Source organism: Rhinoderma darwinii, chromosome 5 (genome assembly GCF_050947455.1).
Source record: "Rhinoderma darwinii isolate aRhiDar2 chromosome 5, aRhiDar2.hap1, whole genome shotgun sequence".
Taxonomy (NCBI): domain Eukaryota; kingdom Metazoa; phylum Chordata; class Amphibia; order Anura; family Rhinodermatidae; genus Rhinoderma; species Rhinoderma darwinii.
The window spans coordinates 85,569,929-85,590,091 of record NC_134691.1 but is presented as its reverse complement, the minus strand read 5'-3'; the positions used below and the strand labels follow the sequence as shown (position 1 = coordinate 85,590,091).

The following is a 20,163-nucleotide window of genomic DNA, read 5'->3' as shown; positions in this document are numbered from 1 at the left end:
GGTAACCACTTGGTATACAGCCAATTTTCTATGCAAGTGGGCACTATAATGGCCTAGTTAACCAAATAAAGATAAAATAAAAAAATAACAATTTCTAATTAAAATATCTAATTTATCTCCCTAGATAACTCTACGGCAAATGAAAAATGGAAAAACGTTTACTTTTGAAGCCAACAGGTGGTTGTCAAAAAGTCATGGAAATCTTATATGTGAGCTTCCAGTGGTTGAACACGGTGCCATGATTTATCCAGGTAATTGTTTTTGTAATTAGACGATTTTATTTTTAATTGTGCTAATATAAAATGGCATAGGCAAGCCGTTAACCAGAGGTGTCATGGCTTTCCTCTCAAAGTCTATACGAAGAGCATCAGGAGGCTACAAGCTGATACGACTGTATATTCTACACATGTTTTATCTTATATTGCTCAGTCAACCAGAACAATTCAATTACAATAAATACTGTGCTTTACTTTTATTTTCAATTTGCTTATTAAATACTCAACGGTTGTTTATGGGCCTTATAAACATTTTCACTCACTCCAATTTCTAATCTTTCCTTAATGAGCAGCATTTAAATGTTCTCAGTCTTTACATTAACAGCACAGTAACTTTATATGTACCGCCATTAAACAAAAAACGCTCTAAAACATTCCTACTCTTGTATATCTGTTATCTAGATAACCCTTTGTTTCAGTGCCAAACAATTCTGAACAATGGTAAAAAACAGAGCGCAATAGTCTGCAGTGCAGTTTAAACATATACACAATTTTGACAATAATAGGGACTTTAGGTTGTTTTTAGGTTGTATTTTGTCATGGGTACTATATTTATCTGATGTTTAGTATATGTGTACATGTGAAACTTTGTAATATATTTTTTTAGGGGGACGTGGCATTTTCCTTAACTTCTGGCAGCCTCTGGTTCCCCTTTCATTTGCTTGCATCTTCTCTTTAAATCATTAATCACCATAAAGCTAGTACAAAACACCAAATGCTAAACAAACAGTAGAGGAAGAAGAGGGATGCGGGTGCAATCTCTCTACCTGTATGTGGCACTGCATGCGGGCAGAGGGGAGGTGCTGACGTAGGGGGAAGAGTCTCTAACAAAATTTATGGCAGCCAAGAACTAAAGACATTGTCCATAGCAACCACTCTTATCAGTGCTTTAATTTTCAGATCTGCTGTCAAGGACTGTGACGGATTCGGAGTCCAGTGGCATAAAGGATCAGGAAGGAGGGTTCAAACACTAAGAGTAATCGAGTAACAGTCCAGGTTCTGTACATAGATATGGTAGTTACGTGAGGCGGAGACGTGGTCAAGAAACAGTCCAAGTTTGAACACAGATGAACGGGAATAGGTAGTTACATGAGGGAGAGACGTGGTCAGGAATCAGTCCAGGATTGGTAGACAGATCAACGACAATTGGTAGTAATGTGGCACAGAGAGAAAGTAGACTATAAGCAGGACGCTCAATAGTCTGGCAAGAAGGCACTGCAAAATCCATTCTTATGTAGGAGCCACAATGGTGAAAGCAATTAGGCAATCGAGGTAATGGAATCTAGAGCGGTTGAAATCAAAGTGTAATTCACACAGTGCAGTTATTTGGTGGAGTTTTTAAAGCCACAACCATGAGTGGAACTTAAAAAAGAGGTGAAGTAGAATCCTTCCTATAGACTTCCATTCCCTTTACGATCCACTTCTGGTTGTGGATTCAACAACTGCGTAAAAAAATGACATTAAAACTGCATCGTATGAATAAGGCCAAAGAGAAGCGAAGCAAGAAATCCAGCAGTGGATCTGTCCAACGTCACTGATGGCTTACCGAAAAAAGCTACTTACTGGGACCCAGGAGTTTCTGGGTTCAAATCCTGTCATCTGCTTTTGGAAAATATAAGGAGAATTTTAATAGGTTGCTATGGGAAATTCCTACCAATCTTCTCTGCACTAAATTTCATAGATGAGACAAAAGTGTTTCTAAAATCTTAAGTATAATATACAGTTAGTCCCCTATCTTCACATTATGAAGTGGACTTGTCTTTCAAGGCTCTATATAACAATGCTGACAACCCATGTAGAAGCTATAATAGTGGCTATATTAGATGTGACATGGGTTTCTCAGGAATCAAATATTCTGTCATTCTCTTCTTTACTGGGTGTTTACACATGCACATCTTTGTACAGTATATGTAGCTCATCTATAGAATCACTGTATGTACTGTATGTGGCTTAGTAAATATGCACATATACCTCCATACAGAGTGAAACAATGACACAATGAGGGCATTCCTAATTTTATGCACTCTTCATGCTATAATAAATCAACTCTTTTTGAGACTCAGAAAACCATGTTTAAAGCGACATACTTTATATATATATATATATATATATATATATATATATATATATATAAAAATAAATATATATATATTTCCTAATTTACTGTTTAAGTTCCAGCAGTTAAACCACACTGCTAGTTCTATGATTTTTTTTGTCCAGGCAGTAGCCCCTTAAAATCAGTCAAAAGACCTACAACTCCACTCAAAAATCAATGCTGTTTTATCTGATCCTCACCCTGCATGTTCTACTTTAGAACTGCCTTTCCTTTTTTTTTTTTTTATTTAATTTGAGCCTCTTCTCTTAATATCCGTTTCAGGAAAGAAATGACTGAATGTATTACAAATCACCTAGGCTCAAAACGTATGTTAGATTGTATTTTATCATATTGGATCCGCTGGCTGTGGTGGTGCCTACTAAGTACTGAGTTTGGGAGACAAGTCTCCTCTTTCTTATGTCTATTGCAAATACAATTTGGTACATACAGCTAAAGAAAAAGTGCACAAATAATGCATTAACTTATATACATTGCCCAGTTTATACATCGCTATCTATTAACAAACGTATGTGGACACCCTTCCTAATTATTGAGTTTAGATGTTTCAGACACATCCATTGCAAACAGGTGCAAAACATCAAGCACACAGCCACATAGACAAATATTGGTAGTAGTATGGGTCGTACTGAGGAGCTCAGTGACAATAAACATGGTGGTGTCATATGATGTCATGTTTGCCACAAGTCAGCTTGTGAAATTTCTGATCTACTAGATCTGTCCTGATCAACTGTAAGTGCTATTATTGCAAAGTGGAAGCATCTAAGAGTAAGAACAGCTCAGCCATGAAGCCTTAGACCATGCAAACCACAGAGGTAGACCACAGAGAAAGGCCATAGTGTGTAAAAATCATCTATCCTCTGCTGCATCACTAACTAGAAGACTCTGTAAGTGACATCAGCACCAGAACTGTGTGTCGGGCACTTCATGAAATTGCTACACGCAAGCCAAAGATTACCATGCGCAACGCCAAGCGTCAGCTGGAGTGGTATTAAGCACAACGCCACTGGACTCTGGATCAGCGGTAACGTGTTCTCTGGAGTGATAATAACTTTCCCCTATCTGGCAGTCTGCTGAATGAATCTGGGTTAGGCGGATGCCAGTAAAACACAAATTTACATCTATCCAGCAGATTAGGATCTCAGGAAGTTGTAAAAAAAAAATCTACCTTTGATCCTGGATGATGAACTTAAAGGAGAAATCCTGTCAAAATATTTTCCGGATACACCCTAGACACATGTGAGTGGATCACCTTGGTGCAGTTTGTGATCTTGGACCACCATGGATTTCTAGAATGAAAGGGAATTATAAGAAAACTTAACTCCTTTGGAACTGTTTAGAGATATCTGATACTAAAAATATGGCACAACATTGTAAGCACATTAGAATAGGTTTGTTTCTTCCAAGCACTTTACAAAGGACCAGGTGACATCATTGCATGTGGAAGAAAGACGTTTCAGACATCATTATAAGAAAGGGTTCTTTACAGTTAGAGCAGTCAAACTATGGAATGCCCCACCCCAAGAGGTAGTAATAGCAGATACTATGTCAGCATTTAAAAAAAGGCTTGACGATTATTTACTGACGAATGGCATCGAGGGTTAATAATCTAGTAATGAATGACGTACAATTGATTGAGAAAGGTTGAACTTGATGGTCCTGCATTTTTTTTCAACCTACATTTATGTAACCATCTAACTCTCTGATGGTATTGTAATGACAAGGGGGTAGGGAAACAGACAGTGAGCCCTAATCTACCCACCACTCAGTCCCTGCCTACTTGCAACGACCCGCCCTAGGCGACGGGGTACAACTGGGCGACGGTCCCTACGCTCAGTAGGTGCACGACAGACAAACAGACAAGGGGACACAAGCAAAGGGAAATGGGGCAGTTGCCCACGGCAACACCGTGAGCAACAAGAGAGGTGAACGAGCCGAGTCAAACCAGGAGTGTACGAGGTACCAAACGCAGAGCAGGAGAGTAGTCAGTAAGCCGGGGTCAGTATGAAGCAAGGTCAAATAGCTAGAAGCTGCAGCAAGGCCTGGAAACCACACGAGAAGAATCACAAGCAAGGAGGAACAGGAAAGGCAGGTATAAATAGACAGAGGGCGGGAGCTAGCTCCGTCTGGCCAGGCTGTGATAGGCTCTCCCACTCCTAAGCCTGCCATCCTGAGTGGTGGAAGATGGAGTCAGTCTCAGAGACATAGACTCAGGTGCAGACTGATTACCCATGGGCGTATACACAGAAGTTGTGCCTGGCAGATCCTTTACAGGTATTGTATAGAAACTTGTGCAAAGGACATGGGTGATGTTCCTTATTGGGGACCACTCAGACTTCAAATATCTTTTTGAATGGGAATGTTAGATAGTACGACTAGTGTCTGTTTCCACTGGTGTCACTGATATTTTTCTTTATCTCCATTACCACTATTGTGATTTTTTTTCATTCACCCTTTGTAGCTCAAAAGCAATGTAATAATAAATTATGTACGACTAAACCCTCGCTTTATTTTCAAGTCAATTCTTGAATTGTTTTGTCCCCACTCTGTGATTCTAGAGCAGCTAAATTTGAATGTGACAACATATAACACACTTTGGATTGTATATTGATGATAGATGCATGTCTGTTTTCCAGTTGTGAAATACAAGATCAATGTCTACACTGGACATTTAGAACAAGCAGGAACTGAGGCTCCAGTTTATATCTGCTTGTATGGAGAGCGAGGAGACTCAGGAAAAAGAATTTTGTTTAAAACAGACTTGTTAACTCCTTTTCAACAAGGACAGGTAAAACACCAATTTATTTCTAACAGTGCTTCCTTTGGCAGAATCGATTGCTTAGTTATTTTTTTTTCATAGATAAATACGGGGTATTGGGGAATGCCTATATCTCAGAAATGGAGAGATGGTTTTAGTACATATTGGATGGAATGAATGTTAACGTATACGTTCACTTTTGGTGAAGCTACAAAAATATATTCTGGAAATTATCCATTGGAGCAGTCCAATAACACACAGCCTGTGGGGAATTTCAGATAAAATATTTTTAAATGGAAAATCTGTTCCCAGACTACATGTTGCCATTTACTGAAGCTTATAGAGTGTGAATGAGGCTGTGCTGCAGCCAGGAGCACTGCTGTGCAGGTAAAAACTTTGAGGAAGCTGCAATAATAAACTAGAGCTTCAGCACCTTAATTTTAAGGTTTAGTTGGGGTCCCAGCAGTCGGATCCCCAACGGCCAACAACTGATGACATATCCAAGTGAGAGTGGGTAAACCCCTTTTATGAGTTGTTGTTTACGGGCTATATATTACCAGACAAAGCCTTTACTGTTAAAGCATCTATATAACAAAGTGTTGTGAACCCACCAGCCCATGTGATCGAAAGTTTATACACTCTATACACGCATAGACTCATGCCAATTGACCTGACAAGTGAGCCCTCTCTGGGAGAAGCCCTTAACCCTTAATAACAAAATGAGCACATAAATTCAACCCCTCTCCAAAAAGTGGATTAGGGTTTCTGTTTAGGGAGTGCAAATGTATCAGCTAACATCACTTTACTAAAGCATCTTATATGTCCTAAGATGAAATTGTCTCTCTAGTGACTAATACTCATTAAAGAGGCTCTCTCACCACATTATAAGTGGCCTATATTGTACATGATGTGATCGGCGCTGTAATGTAGATTATATATCTAATAATTTTCATACACTTCTCTCCATTCATTTACACAGCAGATAGCGATATAGCTATATCGTTATGTGCAGCCACATAAACACACTATAACATTACTGCAGTGTCCTGACAATGAATATACATTACCTCCAGCCAGGATGTGATGTCTATTTAGAATCCTGACCATTTCTGTAGCGTCTTTGTGAGACTACAGCACAGCACAGCGAGATCTCGCTGTAAATGACAGCTTACAGCGTAATCTCACGAGACTACGCCTGCTATGCTTTAAATCACAGAGAAGTGCAAAGAAGTGGTCAGGATTCTGAATACACATCACGTCCTGGCTGGAGGTAATGTATATTCACTGTCAGGACACTGCAGTAATGTTATAGTGTGTTTATGTGGCTGCACATAGCGATATAGCTATATCGCTATCTGCAGTGTAAATGAATGACGAGAAGTGTATGACGCTGATTGGTCAGCGTCATACACTCCTCTGTACAAAGCCCACTTGGTCAAAAAGTAAAACACGCCCAGTTATCCATTGAGAAACTCATTAGCATAAAGCTAATATAGGTCATAACTCCGTCAAAAATGATCGTTTTTCTAAATAAAAAAACACTGCTGTAATCTGCATTACAGCGCCAATCACATTATGTAGGAGATAGGCCACTTATGATGTGGTGACAGAGCCTCTTTAAGCAATTCAATAAAATATTTGTCGACCAAACTCTGTCAGTGAGAGAACTGAGCAAAGGGGATCAATCCATGTTTTGTTATGTAACCCCTCATTACTAGTTTAGCCCTTAGATTCAGTACAATAATAGTCAAAAAATCATTCCAATGTGGACTTATCAAGTCCTATTCATAGATTTTTGCCAAGCAAGCCCAATGATTTAGTGTAGTAACATAAAAGAAATACAAATTTGAGGTCGATGTTCCTTATTCATAAACAGACATGTAGAAAAATCTATTTCCTCATAGAACGACATAGCCGTATAATGCAGCCGGCAATAGTAGTACAAGTAAAGGAGAGGTGGATGTATTCTGCAGTGGTTCCTCACATTTGACTTTCCTCTTGTTTTTTAGGTTGATGTGTTTGAAATTGAAGCTGTGTCACTTGGGAAGCTACAGAGAGTGCTCCTAGGCTGCGAGGCCAATCGCAAGTCTCAGTACTGGTATTGTGAGAAAGTAATCATCAGGGAACAGGGCGAACTCTCAGAATATATCTTCAATTGTGAAAGGTAACATTATTCATACCATCACAATTCTACTTGGAGCATTTTTAAATGCTGTATATCTGTATTCCCTCAAGGATACTTATATGTTTGATGTCAGCTTTATAGAACCTGAGCCCACCAATATTCTAGTCTGTGTGTCACAATACGGTTTTTCAGTAATATTTGCACTTTCATTTTCTTAAGATCTTACTGCCTGTCACATGGGCATTCATTCTTTCAACACATTTATTTTTTAAGTTCAGAGTAAAATGAAACATTTTCATTTTAACCCTACTGGGACCAACGGTGTAGTACGTACATATCAAGCAAACTTTCACTGTACTTAATGGAAGATATATATATGAATGAAATTAAAAATTTGAGAAAGTTAAGGCCATTTGTCCTTATTGAAAGTTGATTGAATACCATATTTCTATATAGTTAATTAACACCACCTATCTGTACATATAGGGAACTAGAGGACTGTCTCAAGATGCAAACATGCAGCATATATAAAAAAAAATAGAGGAAAAATTCACGTATATATAGAGACGTCCAAACATGTACACCAAGCGTGATTTGGTTCATTTTCCAAAAACTTATGGATAAACCTACAACCAAAAGGTCAATACTAGCGCAAAAGATCATAAATTGTTATAAAAACATCACTTTATTGGGGGATAGATACAAAACATTTAAAAGATGAGTTACACAATGTAAAAAAAATGGCGTCGGCCTGTGCAGGAAAGGATGTAATAGAGTTAGGGCATATATATTCATAAATTGAAGTATACAAACATGTGGATACAAGAGTAAGTGGAAGGCCAATAAACGCACCTGGCGCGTCATATATAAAGGTTCACTACAGTCAATAACATTATATCATACTAATGATAGTGACATGAAGGTAGGAAAGTATATATGTGTATAAAGAGACAGAGCATTGGCATCATCCAAAAGCGTATCAAGTCAAAATAACCACGAGGCTGAAAAGGACAAAAAGGCCCTACAGAGTAGAGTACATACCTATATTAATGTTCCTGCACAGGGGAGACGCCAAACCCGATGCCTTTGTCCGGGGGTGGCCACCATAATGACTAGGACTCTGGCTCAAGATAGAAATATCCTCAGTTAATGGTCCTGGATGACTGTCAAAATAAATACCACTGAGTACTATTTTCTTAGTTAAAAATTCTGAAAAACTATAACAGGTTATCAGCTACATTTTGAATTAAAAAAAGTTGCTGTAAGTTAAACGGATACTCTGCTTTGGACAATCCCTACTTTTTAGAAGGGTCTCATGGCAATAAGCAGATTACAATGCTGGGTCCACCATCAATCAGCTGTAATCTGTGAGGCATTAAAGAGGCTCTGTCACCAGATTTTGCAACCCCTATCTGCTATTGCAGCAGATAGGCGCTGCAATGTAGATTACAGTAACGTTTTTATTTTTAAAAAACGAGCATTTTTGGCCAAGTTATGACCATTTTCGTATTTATGCAAATGAGGCTTGCAAAAGTACAACTGGGCGTGTTGAAAAGTAAAAGTACAACTGGGCGTGTATTATGTGCGTACATCGGGGCGTTTTTACTACTTTTACTAGCTGGGCGTTCTGACGAGAAGTATCATCCACTTCTCTTCACAACGCCCAGCTTCTGGCAGTGCAGACAGCGTGTTCTCGAGAGATCACGCTGTGACGTCACTCACAGGTCTTGCATCGTGTCGGCACCAGAGGCTACAGTTGATTCTGCAGCAGCATCAGCATTTGCAGGTAAGTAACTACATCGATTTACCTGCAAACGCTGATGCTGCTGCAGAATCATCTGTAGCCTCTGGTGCCGGTGTCCTCGCTCGTCTGACACGATGCAGGACCTGTGAGTGACGACACAGCGTGATCTCTGGAGAACACGCTGTGTGTCTGCACTGCCAGAAGCTGGGCGTTCTGAAGAGAAGTGGATGATACTTCTCATCAGAACGCCTAGCTAGTAAAAGTATTAAAAACGCCCCGATGTACGCACATAATACACGCCCACTTGGACTTTTACTTTTCAACACGCCCAGTTGTACTTTTGCAAGCCTCATTTGCATAAATACGAAAATGGTCATAACTTGGCCAAAAATGCTCGTTTTTTAAAAATAAAAACGTTACTGTAATCTACATTGCAGCGCCGATCTGCTGCAATAGCAGATAGGGGTTGCAAAATCTGGTGACAGAGCCTCTTTAAGTGTTCTATTTCTCTGCAGCGCCACCACAGTGGAAATAATGCATTACACAGTGCACTTTCTATTAATGGGATGTCTGTGTAATGCAGGTCAGGTCCTCTAAGGGTATGTTCACACGTAGTCAACCAAAACGTCTGAAAATCCAGAGCTGTTTTCAAGGGAAAACAGACCCTGCTTTTCAGACGTTTTTTTTACCAACTCGCATTTTTCGCGCCGTTTTCGCGGCGTTTTTTACGTCCGTTTTTGGAGCTGTTTGCATTGGAGTCTATGAGAAAACAGCTCCAAAAACGTCTGAAAGAAGTGTCCTGCACTTCTTTTGACGAGGCTGTATTTTTACGAGTCGTCGTTTGACAGCTGTCAAACGACGACGCGTAAATGACAGGTCGTCTGCACAGTACGTCGGCAAACCCATTCAAATGAATGGGCAGATGTTTGCCGACGTATTGGAGCCGTATTTTCAGACGTAAAACGAGGCATAATACGCCTCGTATACGTCTGAAATTTGGCCGTGTGAACATACCCTAAAGCAAGAGATGCTCTTTGTAACTGCTTTCAACTCTGGCTAAGTGAAGGGGATCCTGAACAGGGGACGCTTCTATTATTTTAGAATGACCTGAAAGGGTGTATTAAAATGGATTTTCTAAACTGGACAACCACTTTAATCTACAAATAGAACATAACACCTTCACGCATAAACCTGCCATGTCTGTAGAAATCTATATAGTACGCATGTCCCAGTTTATGCATCTCTCCATTTATTCTGGTCATAATTGTCAACAAGGACACAGATTTCATGATCAGTCCTTGTAAGAAATATAGACACTTCCAGAATTAATACTTTCCCTTACGCATCCCATGACAGCATCACTGTCATAATAGACAGCTGGAAAGGTAAAAATCCCTAAAACAACTATGCTCTGACATTCACAGGATAGTCAGAACATTCATTATTGCATGTGAAATCTATCTTATCTTTTTATTTTATACACTTTTCAGATGGCTTCCATATATGTCTCAGGGATCTTTTCATTCGGAAATTGAACTGCTGAAGCAAGGTACAAATTATTTTCTTCAAATTAAAATGCAGACTGTAATTTAATTTGTTTTATTTGTAGTGTGATTTTGCTATTTGAAGTTGTTTGTTACTTGGAAACTGTTAACATCTTATTATGACTTTTTGTTTAGTGATATAATACTTTATAACTACACCCTGATGCTCAGGTCATTTACATAGCAATATGCCTTTCTGTGATCAAAGTCGTAAATAAAGTAGTAAAGTCGATACAAATTGTAAATATTATAGATCTGCCAACAGCAGACTATTGATAGTTTCCGTCAACATATAAACTCCAAAAGCAGTTATATAAAAGGCTGGGTGATGTTTTTTTATACCAACATCCCCCCCATGATTTACCCTGCAGGCATCTCCATAACTATATAAACCATACCAAAAGAACTAGAGCATGTAGCCAAAAGTATATAAGAATATAAAAATGTTATTACACAAATACAACAAACACTGTATTAAAAAACATATAAAACATATAAAGACAAGACTCTAGTACAGACAATGTGGTACTAGACCCCAATGCGCGTTTCGCTGTAAGTGCTTCCTCAGGGGGTGTTGAGGAAGCACTTACAGCGAAATGCGCGTTGGGGTCTCTGTGGTAGAGTGAGCATCGTTTTATATCATTTTTTTGCTGTTATAGGTAAGGCTGCCTTATGACTGATATTTTCATGCACTGACACTTTCTCTTGTTTCCCCTTTCACCAGTCGAAAATGTTTACAGGGTATTAGAGGTAATCAATATGGAACCCCTTTGGGTCTGAAATAGATTTTGCGGTTACTCAGTACAGCCTTTCTATTTTTACATGTTATCCAGCAATTTCCATGTTTCGCTCCATAATATCACATTGTCTGTACTAGAGTCTTGTCTTTATATGTTTTTTCAATACAGTGTTTGAGGTATTTGTGTAATAAAATTGTTATATTCTTATATACTTTTGGCTACATGCTCTAGTTCTTTTGGTATGGTTTATATTGATAGTTTCCAGGAGACAACACTGGATTTTTGTGCACCAAGAGAAGAAGTTCTAAGCTATTTATTTTTTATTAAGCATAATAAGCATTGAATTGCTTACTCAACTTTTGTGACCACAATGGACACTGATAATAGTTTATTAATTCCCTTCTCTGTTGAGGGACCTGTCAAAGCGATAGACAAATTATTCAAACCCTTCTGGTAAAAAGATTCCTTTTCATGTAGTGATTTTCATACTTTGTTTTCTCCTCCTCATCCTTGTTACCTTGCTGTCACAAGTGTTATTCTTATGTATAATCCCTTTAAGACATTGTAATTGCATATTCATATGCAAAGAAGTCAACCCTATTCAGGTACACGGGTCAGGGGCTGATTACAGTTATGCGTGGCTGATTTCAGATGGGTCCATACACTTATATTGTGTCTGTACTTTGGGCAATGGTTTACGTTCTGTATCTGTAGAATATCGAGTTTCCAGCCATGTGGTAGCTGTAAAGGTGATCATATTCATTGTTGCCCACCTAAGAATTTTTACCAGCTTTATAGGAAAGGATAACTTCACTTTACAGAAGAGGATAACTCATATATACTGTGGTTTTTGGATTTAGGTGGAAAAGTTTAACATGCAGTTGTATTTGACTTTATTTATTGCCTATGTTAGGAGAGTCAGGGGATATCAAATGTGATAACATATTACAGTTAAAGGACATATTTAGTTGGTAACCCCATAAATAACTGGAGATAAAACTTTCTCTCTATATACTGTGTGTATAATAACCCTGGAATATAATTGTTACTAGATGGAATGCAGACTTTTATTTAAAAAAATAAATATATATATATATATATATATATATATATATATATATATATATATATATATATATATATTTATATATACACAGTATATATCCACTATAAACCGTCTTCTGTGTTTCAGTAAATATATTGATATATTCCAATTAGTGTTCTTTACAATGCAAGGCCAATGTATAAACTGAGTCATTGCAGAAATAACAACCACTCACAATGCATATTCCAGATAAGCACTAATGTAAAGATTCATTATACAAATAAATGTGGAGAGACATTAATATTGCACATCCATATTGTTTTTATTTGTAGAAATGGAACTGCCTTCTAAAATGGGACACCCGACCAAAGCCAATGGTAAGATCTCTGAAAGCGACACATTAGGCCGGGTTCACACTTTCAGTAAAATAATGTTCAAAGTTTCAGTACATAGTCATCTGCATGTTTTGTACAGTAGATGCAAATATTTATTCTAGTATCATATCAAAGTAACACAGACTATAGTATTGTTGGGTATTTAGTATCATATGTGACAATGAGATATAAAGTGTTCAGTAACCTGAGTGCTGGGCGTACAGGGGCACTAACTGGCCATTCTGCCTTGGCCAGGATATTTATATACATGACTAGGGCAACAGACTGAATCCTTGACCTGGGTAAAAATAAGCCTAGCTACTGTCCAACTCTTATCTTACAAGTCCTAGGAAGGTACAGTAAACACTTAAGACTAAAATTGGTAACATGGTTATATATAAAGGAGGAAACATCAAATAAGACTCCTTCCATAGTTGCCAACATTTGAAATTTTCTTCCAGGGACACTTAGGGTGTGGCTTATCTGGTGGATGTGGCTTATGGGGTGTGGTTTATTATGTGGGTGTGGCTAATGGGGTATCGCTTTTTTCACAGAATTTCAGCATATATATAAATGAACAAAAATTTCTGAACTAGTTTGGCTGACAACTACTATGGTGGCCAGTTTATGTCTCTGGTTATCTGGTTGTATACAGGCAGGTGATGTCTCACTTTATCACTAGGGCTGACTAGGCAATATGTGCTGACCACTACTGGTAGCAAAACTAAAAACTTAAAACTAGCGTAGATAGTGCCACACTCAGTGCCCCTTGTAGATGGTTCCCCATCCGATCCAAGTAGATAGTGCCACACACTGCTCCCTGTATCTATTGCCACACACTTCTTCCTGTAGATAATGCCAGAGTGCCCCCGGAAGATAGTGCCACACAACCCCTGTAGATTGTGCCACACAGCCCCCTGTAGCTAGTGCCACACACTTCCCCCTTTATAGATAGTGCCACACACACCCCTTTGTAGACAGTAACACACTCTCCCCCTTTACAGATAGTGCCACACTGCTCTCTTTATAGATAATGCCACACACCCTACTTTATAGTGCATCACTCCCCTACTATAGATAGTGCCACACTTCTCGCTTTATAGATAGTGCCACACAGCCCCCCTGTAGAGTGCCATACAGTCCCCCTGTCGATAGTGTCACACAGCCCCGATGTAGATAGTGCTCGGTTGCCCCCCAAACAAATAAAAAAAACCTTATACTCACCTAGCCCAGTTCCTGTGAAGAACGGAGCTCCACAGTCTCCTCAGTTCTGCAGCTTATGAGGCGCCGAGATAGCATCCTTGCGTAAGCTGGCGCGATCCAGTGACATTATCATTTCGGCATGCACAGGGATCCTGTCCCAGTGTTTTATAGGCTGCAGCCTAGTGAATGGCCGAGCAGAGAGCAGGCTCCCTTCTCTACAATAGTATTCAATTGTATCTGCGTCCTGGGGACATAGATACAATTGAATAGGGAAGTCGCAAGTTCAAGTTGCCGAGATACGAACAGTTAATTTGCCGGGATTGTTCATGTAAATTTGGCACAGTCCCTGCAAATTCGGGACTGTTGGCAACTATGTCCTTCCTGCTACTGGATCATACACAGCCCATGCCCTCAAGACCAGCAGTGCTACAAGGATTATGTAGTGCAAAGGTCAGCAACTTTCGGCACTCTATTTGCTATGAAACTACAATTCCCAACATCTCCTGACATCCTTTAGCTAGCATAATAAAAGCCTTTGGCTCTCAGGGCATGCTGGGAATTTTAGTTTTACAACAGATGTGTGCCAAAGGTTACTGATCCCTCATGAAGTGCTACAAAATTCCAGCCAAGATGCTAGATCCTGGACAAGTATGGATATCTTCTACATTCCCCAAGTGTCAATTCCAGTTCCTCTTGAGTGACAAAGAAATCCTTGTCTGGATATTGCCCCAATGTCCTCAGTGGGACGCTAAAATAATGTTTTGGCCTCTCTATGACAGATATTCCTGTTATTAACATTATATGTAGAAAACTAATGTCAAAAAGTAAGCTAAAGTCCAGTATGACCAAAGGCCTTTACATCATGTGAAATATAAGCACAGAACTTTGTACAGAGCAGCCTACTGTAGATATCAAAATTCCTACCAGTCCAAGAACAGATTCAGTGATTTATTTCCTGGCGGGGGGTTTCTCTACATTTCCAGTATCTGATTTTTTTTTCCCCCACTAATCTGATCTGGGCAAGGTTTGGACAAATTTGTTAAAATTGACACACTATTCTTATCTTTACAGAAGGAGAATGGAAGATCACACTTGTGACTGGCAATCTCCCCAATTCTGGCACTGATTCTTCTGTATTCCTTTATGTCTATGGCACAGAAGAAAGTTCTGGCCCCATAATGTTGGGATCAGGGAGTCATCAGCTGTTTAATGTGCACAGTGCAGATACATTCCAGGTATGTGGATAATATTGTGTCTGTTTACAATGCTGTAATTACCAGATTTGCATAAACAGATGGTTATCATTCAGTCTGGATAAAAGTCAAGAGATAATTATTAAAATCCTCAAACTTCAACAAACAAGCTTTAGGCTATGTGCACGGTGGTGAGATTCATCCTCCCCTCATCAGTCATCCATGCTGTAAAAAAAAAAAATCTGCATCTTGTGTTGAAAAATAATTTTTAGCAATTTTTTTTAATTTTTTTTTAAAATGTTAAATATTATATTTGGTTTGTGTCATGCAACACATGCAACACAATGTATACATCAAGTGGCAGTTTTAAACAAAGTGGTAAATATGGTGTCCAAAGGTGTCCATAGACATACATTGAAAATAATTCAGTTATAAACATAGTTATATATGTTAACCCCTTAAAGACACGGCCAATTTTGTCCTTGCGGACCGAACATTTTTTTAAATATTTCCCTCTTTGTATCCCGGCGCTAATAACTTTTTCATTTTTTGTCCGATGTAGCTGTATGAGACTTTTTTTTTGCAAGACGAGTTGTACTTTATGTAGGTAAAATTTTATTGGTACATTTACATTATCGTTTAATTTCTATACATTTTTAGTTTGGTAAAATGTAGAAAAAAAAGGAGTTCTGCGGCAGTTTTCTTTATTTGTTTTACGCCATACACCGATCATCATAAATAACATTATACATTTATTGTACAGGTTGTTACGGACGTGGTGATACCAAATATGCGTATATTATTTCATGTTTTGGGACTTGTATTTTGAAAAGTTTATTTATTGTAAAAAAAAATGTGTATTTCTGTATATTTTTTTTTACTATTTTTTATTTATTTAACAAAACTTTTTTTTTTTTATTAAGTTAATTTTTTTTTAAATCCCATAGAGGGATTTTTCATTTTGATTTTGATTTGTGAACATTCATGTACTGGCATATAGCTATATGCCAGTACATTAGCCTGTGTACTGATTGTACATAGGCAGTTGTTCGGACATACCTCAGCCATTGATAGCGTCACAGGGATTTTCTGTGACGGGATCAAAGGGCAGTCCCCCCTCCACTTATTTACTTTGAACACCACGATCAGCTTTGATCGCTGCATTCAAGGGGTCAACAGCGGAGAGAAGAGGTTTCTCTTCTCTCCGTCGATAGAGCAGGGCTGCGGCTGTCTATTGCAGCTGTTACAGCCGCTGCCCCGCTCATCGTGGCACGCGGACACTGGCTGTAACATAGGACGAGAATACTCGTTCTGATTCGCCAAGTACCCGCCGCTCAGGACGAGTATTCTCGTCCTGTGTCGGCAACCAATTAAACAGGACAAACATTCATTAAGTTCAACCTTTGTTCGAATCTGACCCAGGTCTGCATCTGCATGAAGTTTAGATGTTCTCCCTGTGTCTGCATGGGTTACCTCTAGATATTCCAATATTCTCTCACAGGCTAAGGCCGGGTTCCCACATAGCGTAAACGTAGCGGAAATTTCGCAACGGAATTATGTGCGGAAATTCTGCAGCATCTACGGTAGCAGCAAAGGGAAGGAGTTTGGAACAAATCTCATGCACACGCTGTAGATAAAATTTGCTGCAAAAACGTTCATAAATTGACCTGCGGTACGGATTCTAAATCCACAGCATCTCAATTTATGCTGCGGATTCATTGGTCTTCGGTTGTGGGTTTTACCCATTTAATTCAATGGGGATGTAAAACCCGCAACAAATAGCCAAGTGTTGAATTTTGTGGTGTAAACACTACGATTCCACCCCATAAAGGTTTAAAATTAATTTAAAAAAAGTCTATACTTACCCCCGGTCGTTGTCATATCGACGCTTTCTTCTATTCTCCATACAGGCCGGTCTCCTGGGATGACGTTTCATCCCATATGACTACTGCAGCCAATCACAGGTTACAACGGTCACATGGGCTGCAGCATCATTCCAGGAGACCAGACTGCACGTTGCGACTTGGCAACGGCCGGGGATAATTATAGACTTTTTTTTCAGGAGCTGGTTTCCGCAGCGTACATTCCACCCGAAAAACGGCATCACAATTTGGTGTGTTTTTGGGCAGAATTCCCTGTGTGTTCTAGGTCGGATACGCTGCATACTTTTACGCAGTGTATCTGACCTGTGGGAACCCAGCCTAAGGGTAAATTCACACGTGGTAGATTTGGCTGAAAAAAATTCTGCGACTGAAAATTAGTTCCATTTATCTGAAGCAGGTGCATGGATTTCTGCAAGTTATTTTTAACCATAGACTGTATTTGTATGTCAGCATTGTTGGCTCTCTTTTTCCTTTTCTAACTCTTTAACGGTGTTCTGTTCCGACGGAGAGTTTTTCGCAGCTTTTTTTTATGCGTAATAAAACAGCCGCAAAAAAGAAGTGCAGGACACTTCTTGGGACGTTTTTGGAGCCGTATTCCATAGACTCTATTGAAAAAAGCTCCAAAAACGGCCGTAAAAAACGCCGCAAAAAATGCAGCGAAAATCGCGAGTGGCACAAAAAACTTCTGAAAATCAAGAGCTGTTTTCTCTTGAAAACAGCTCCGTATTTTGAGACGTTTTTGACTATGCGGGTGAACATACCCTTACATTACCAGAAGATATTTGAGAAGCATAGTCATGTAACAGTCCATGTTCAGTACACAGATAAGCGGCAACAGCTTGTAGCGTAAAGCAGCAAGCAGCTATGAACTAGACTAAAGGCAGGAAGCACAATAATCTGGCAAAGAGGAAGTGCAAGGGCTAGGTTTATAAAGGAGGTCGGAGGCTGTGGCTAGAAAGACCTGGAACAGGACTGATAATAGAAGATCTTAATGAAACTGGACACAAAAAAATGAGCTATGCAACATCACAGATAGCACAGCGAGCAGTGCTGCTACCTGGAGCAAGAGATTTACTGGGATAAAATCCAGACAACGAATTGTCCTGATCCCTTTTAGCATTAGCCCTGTGTCCTACATCTGAATTTCTATATACATTTTGTAGATTTTGGAAGACACGTACAATACTTTGCCTTGGCTGAAAGTTCAGGGGATTAAAAAATATAATTAAGCAAAAAGGAAAATAAACAATAATAAAATAAAAATTATAAAAAATCATAAAAAATTATAAAAAATTCAAAGCTATACTGTATTTTTCGGACGATAAGACGCAGTTTTTAGCAAGAATAAATCTTGCTATAAAGTCCCTGCGTCTTATAGTCCGCAGTCAAGGGACCCCATGACCGCTTCATTACTTAACCCCTTCCCGACCCATGACGTGCCGGCACATCATGAAGCGGGGGGGGGGGGATGTATGGAGCGGGTTTACGCTGAAGGTGAAGCTTCTGACACGCTGCTCTAACGGCCAGGAACAGCAATTTCGCTGTTCTTGGCTGTTTAAAGGGGTTGTGCCATAAAACACATGTATCCCCTATCCACAGGGGATACATGTGTGATCGATAAGTAGAACGGGGACCAAAAGTTACCAAGAGCGCTGCATGATAAGCTGTGACTTCCGCGTTCTGTGTCCGGCAGCTTCATAGAGATCAATGGGATTTTCTGCGCATACGCGAGTGGCTCTCCATTGATCTCTATGGAGCTGCGGAACAGAACCCGGAAGTTCAGGCTTCTCATGTAGCGCTTTGGGTGACTTTCGGTCCCATGTACTCCTTATCGCTGGGGGCCCCAACGGTCGGAGCCCCAGCGATCTCACATGTAGCCCCTATCCTGTGGATAGGGATACATGTGTTTTATGGCAAACCCCTTTAACTAGTTAAATGCCGCGGTCAATAGCGACCGCTGCATTTATAGGGGTTTTTCTATGAAGGACATTTATGACATATCCACAGGATATGTCATAAAAGTCAAATAGATGCGGGTCCCACCTATCTCTAGAACGGGGCCCCCTAAACCCTGGAGTCACTGAAACAACTTAACTCGCTGAGCTATGCTGTTTCCCTAACTCCCATAGAACTGAACAGTAGTTACGGAAACAGCGTAGCTCGCATGCTACACTGCTTCCGTAACTGCCATTCACTACTATGGGAGTTAAGGAAACAGCGTAGCTCAGCGAGTTACGCTGTTTTAGTAACTCCACATGTAACCAGGTGGCCTAGGGGAACTAATAAAATGTGTAAAAAAAAAAAAACTGTTAGATACATTTTCAGGAGTGTAAAAATAAATAAATATTAAAAGTAAAAAAAAAAAACCCTTTTCCCATTTTTCCCCAAGCACAATGTAAAAAAATAAAATAACTTGGTATTGCTGCATCCGTAAAAGTCTGATCTATTACAATATACCATTATTTAACTCGTACAATGAGTTTAAAATGTAAAACATCAAAATAGTTTTTTGGTCACCTTAGCGCTTAAAAAATGAAATAACAAAAAATTTATTTTAAAAAATCGTATATATCAAAAAATTGTGCCAATAAAACTACAGCTCGTTCCGCAAAAAATAAGCCCTCACACCGCTCAATCGATGAAAAAAAAATAAAAAAAGTTATGGCTCTCAGAATGTGGTGAAACAGAATAAAAAAAAATTTAACAAATAATTTTTTTCCTATTTTCTGTTGTCTTAGGCCTCATGCACACGACCGTAGTGTTTTTCTGGTCCGCAAATTTCAGGTCTGTGTTCCGTGAAATGTCCTCCGCAGTTCATCCGTATGTAATCCGCAGTACATCCGTATGTAATCCGCAAAATGCGGATAAAAAAAAAAAGCCTAGGTAAAACAGGATGACGGCAGAACTCATTCCCGGTCGTCGCCTAGCAAAACTTCCGCAAATCCGCAAACTGCGGTTGACACACGGAGGTGTACCCGCATTTTCCACGGGCCCATTGACTTCTATGGGCATGTCCGCATCGAATTTGCGGGCCGTAATAAGACATGTCCTGAGTTTGTGCGGCACGGATTTGCGGACATGCGGGGACCCGTGAAAACACGGATAGTGTGTATGGGCCCATAGAAATGAATGGGTCCGCAATTCTCCCGTGGATTTTCGGGGGAAT

General features: G+C 39.4%; 1 protein-coding gene across 1 annotated transcript in view; it reads left to right on the top strand.

Moving 5' to 3' along the window:
* RP1 (RP1 axonemal microtubule associated) overlaps positions 1 to 20,163 on the top strand; it is a 406,368-nt gene that overhangs the window by 128,383 nt on the left and 257,822 nt on the right. Inside the window, exons 18-23 of the mRNA XM_075828106.1 lie at positions 125 to 251; positions 5,025 to 5,176; positions 7,156 to 7,310; positions 10,506 to 10,564; positions 12,677 to 12,721; positions 14,993 to 15,156. Coding sequence (XP_075684221.1) covers positions 125 to 251; positions 5,025 to 5,176; positions 7,156 to 7,310; positions 10,506 to 10,564; positions 12,677 to 12,721; positions 14,993 to 15,156 — 702 coding nt within the window. The remainder of the gene's footprint in view (positions 1 to 124; positions 252 to 5,024; positions 5,177 to 7,155; positions 7,311 to 10,505; positions 10,565 to 12,676; positions 12,722 to 14,992; positions 15,157 to 20,163) is intronic.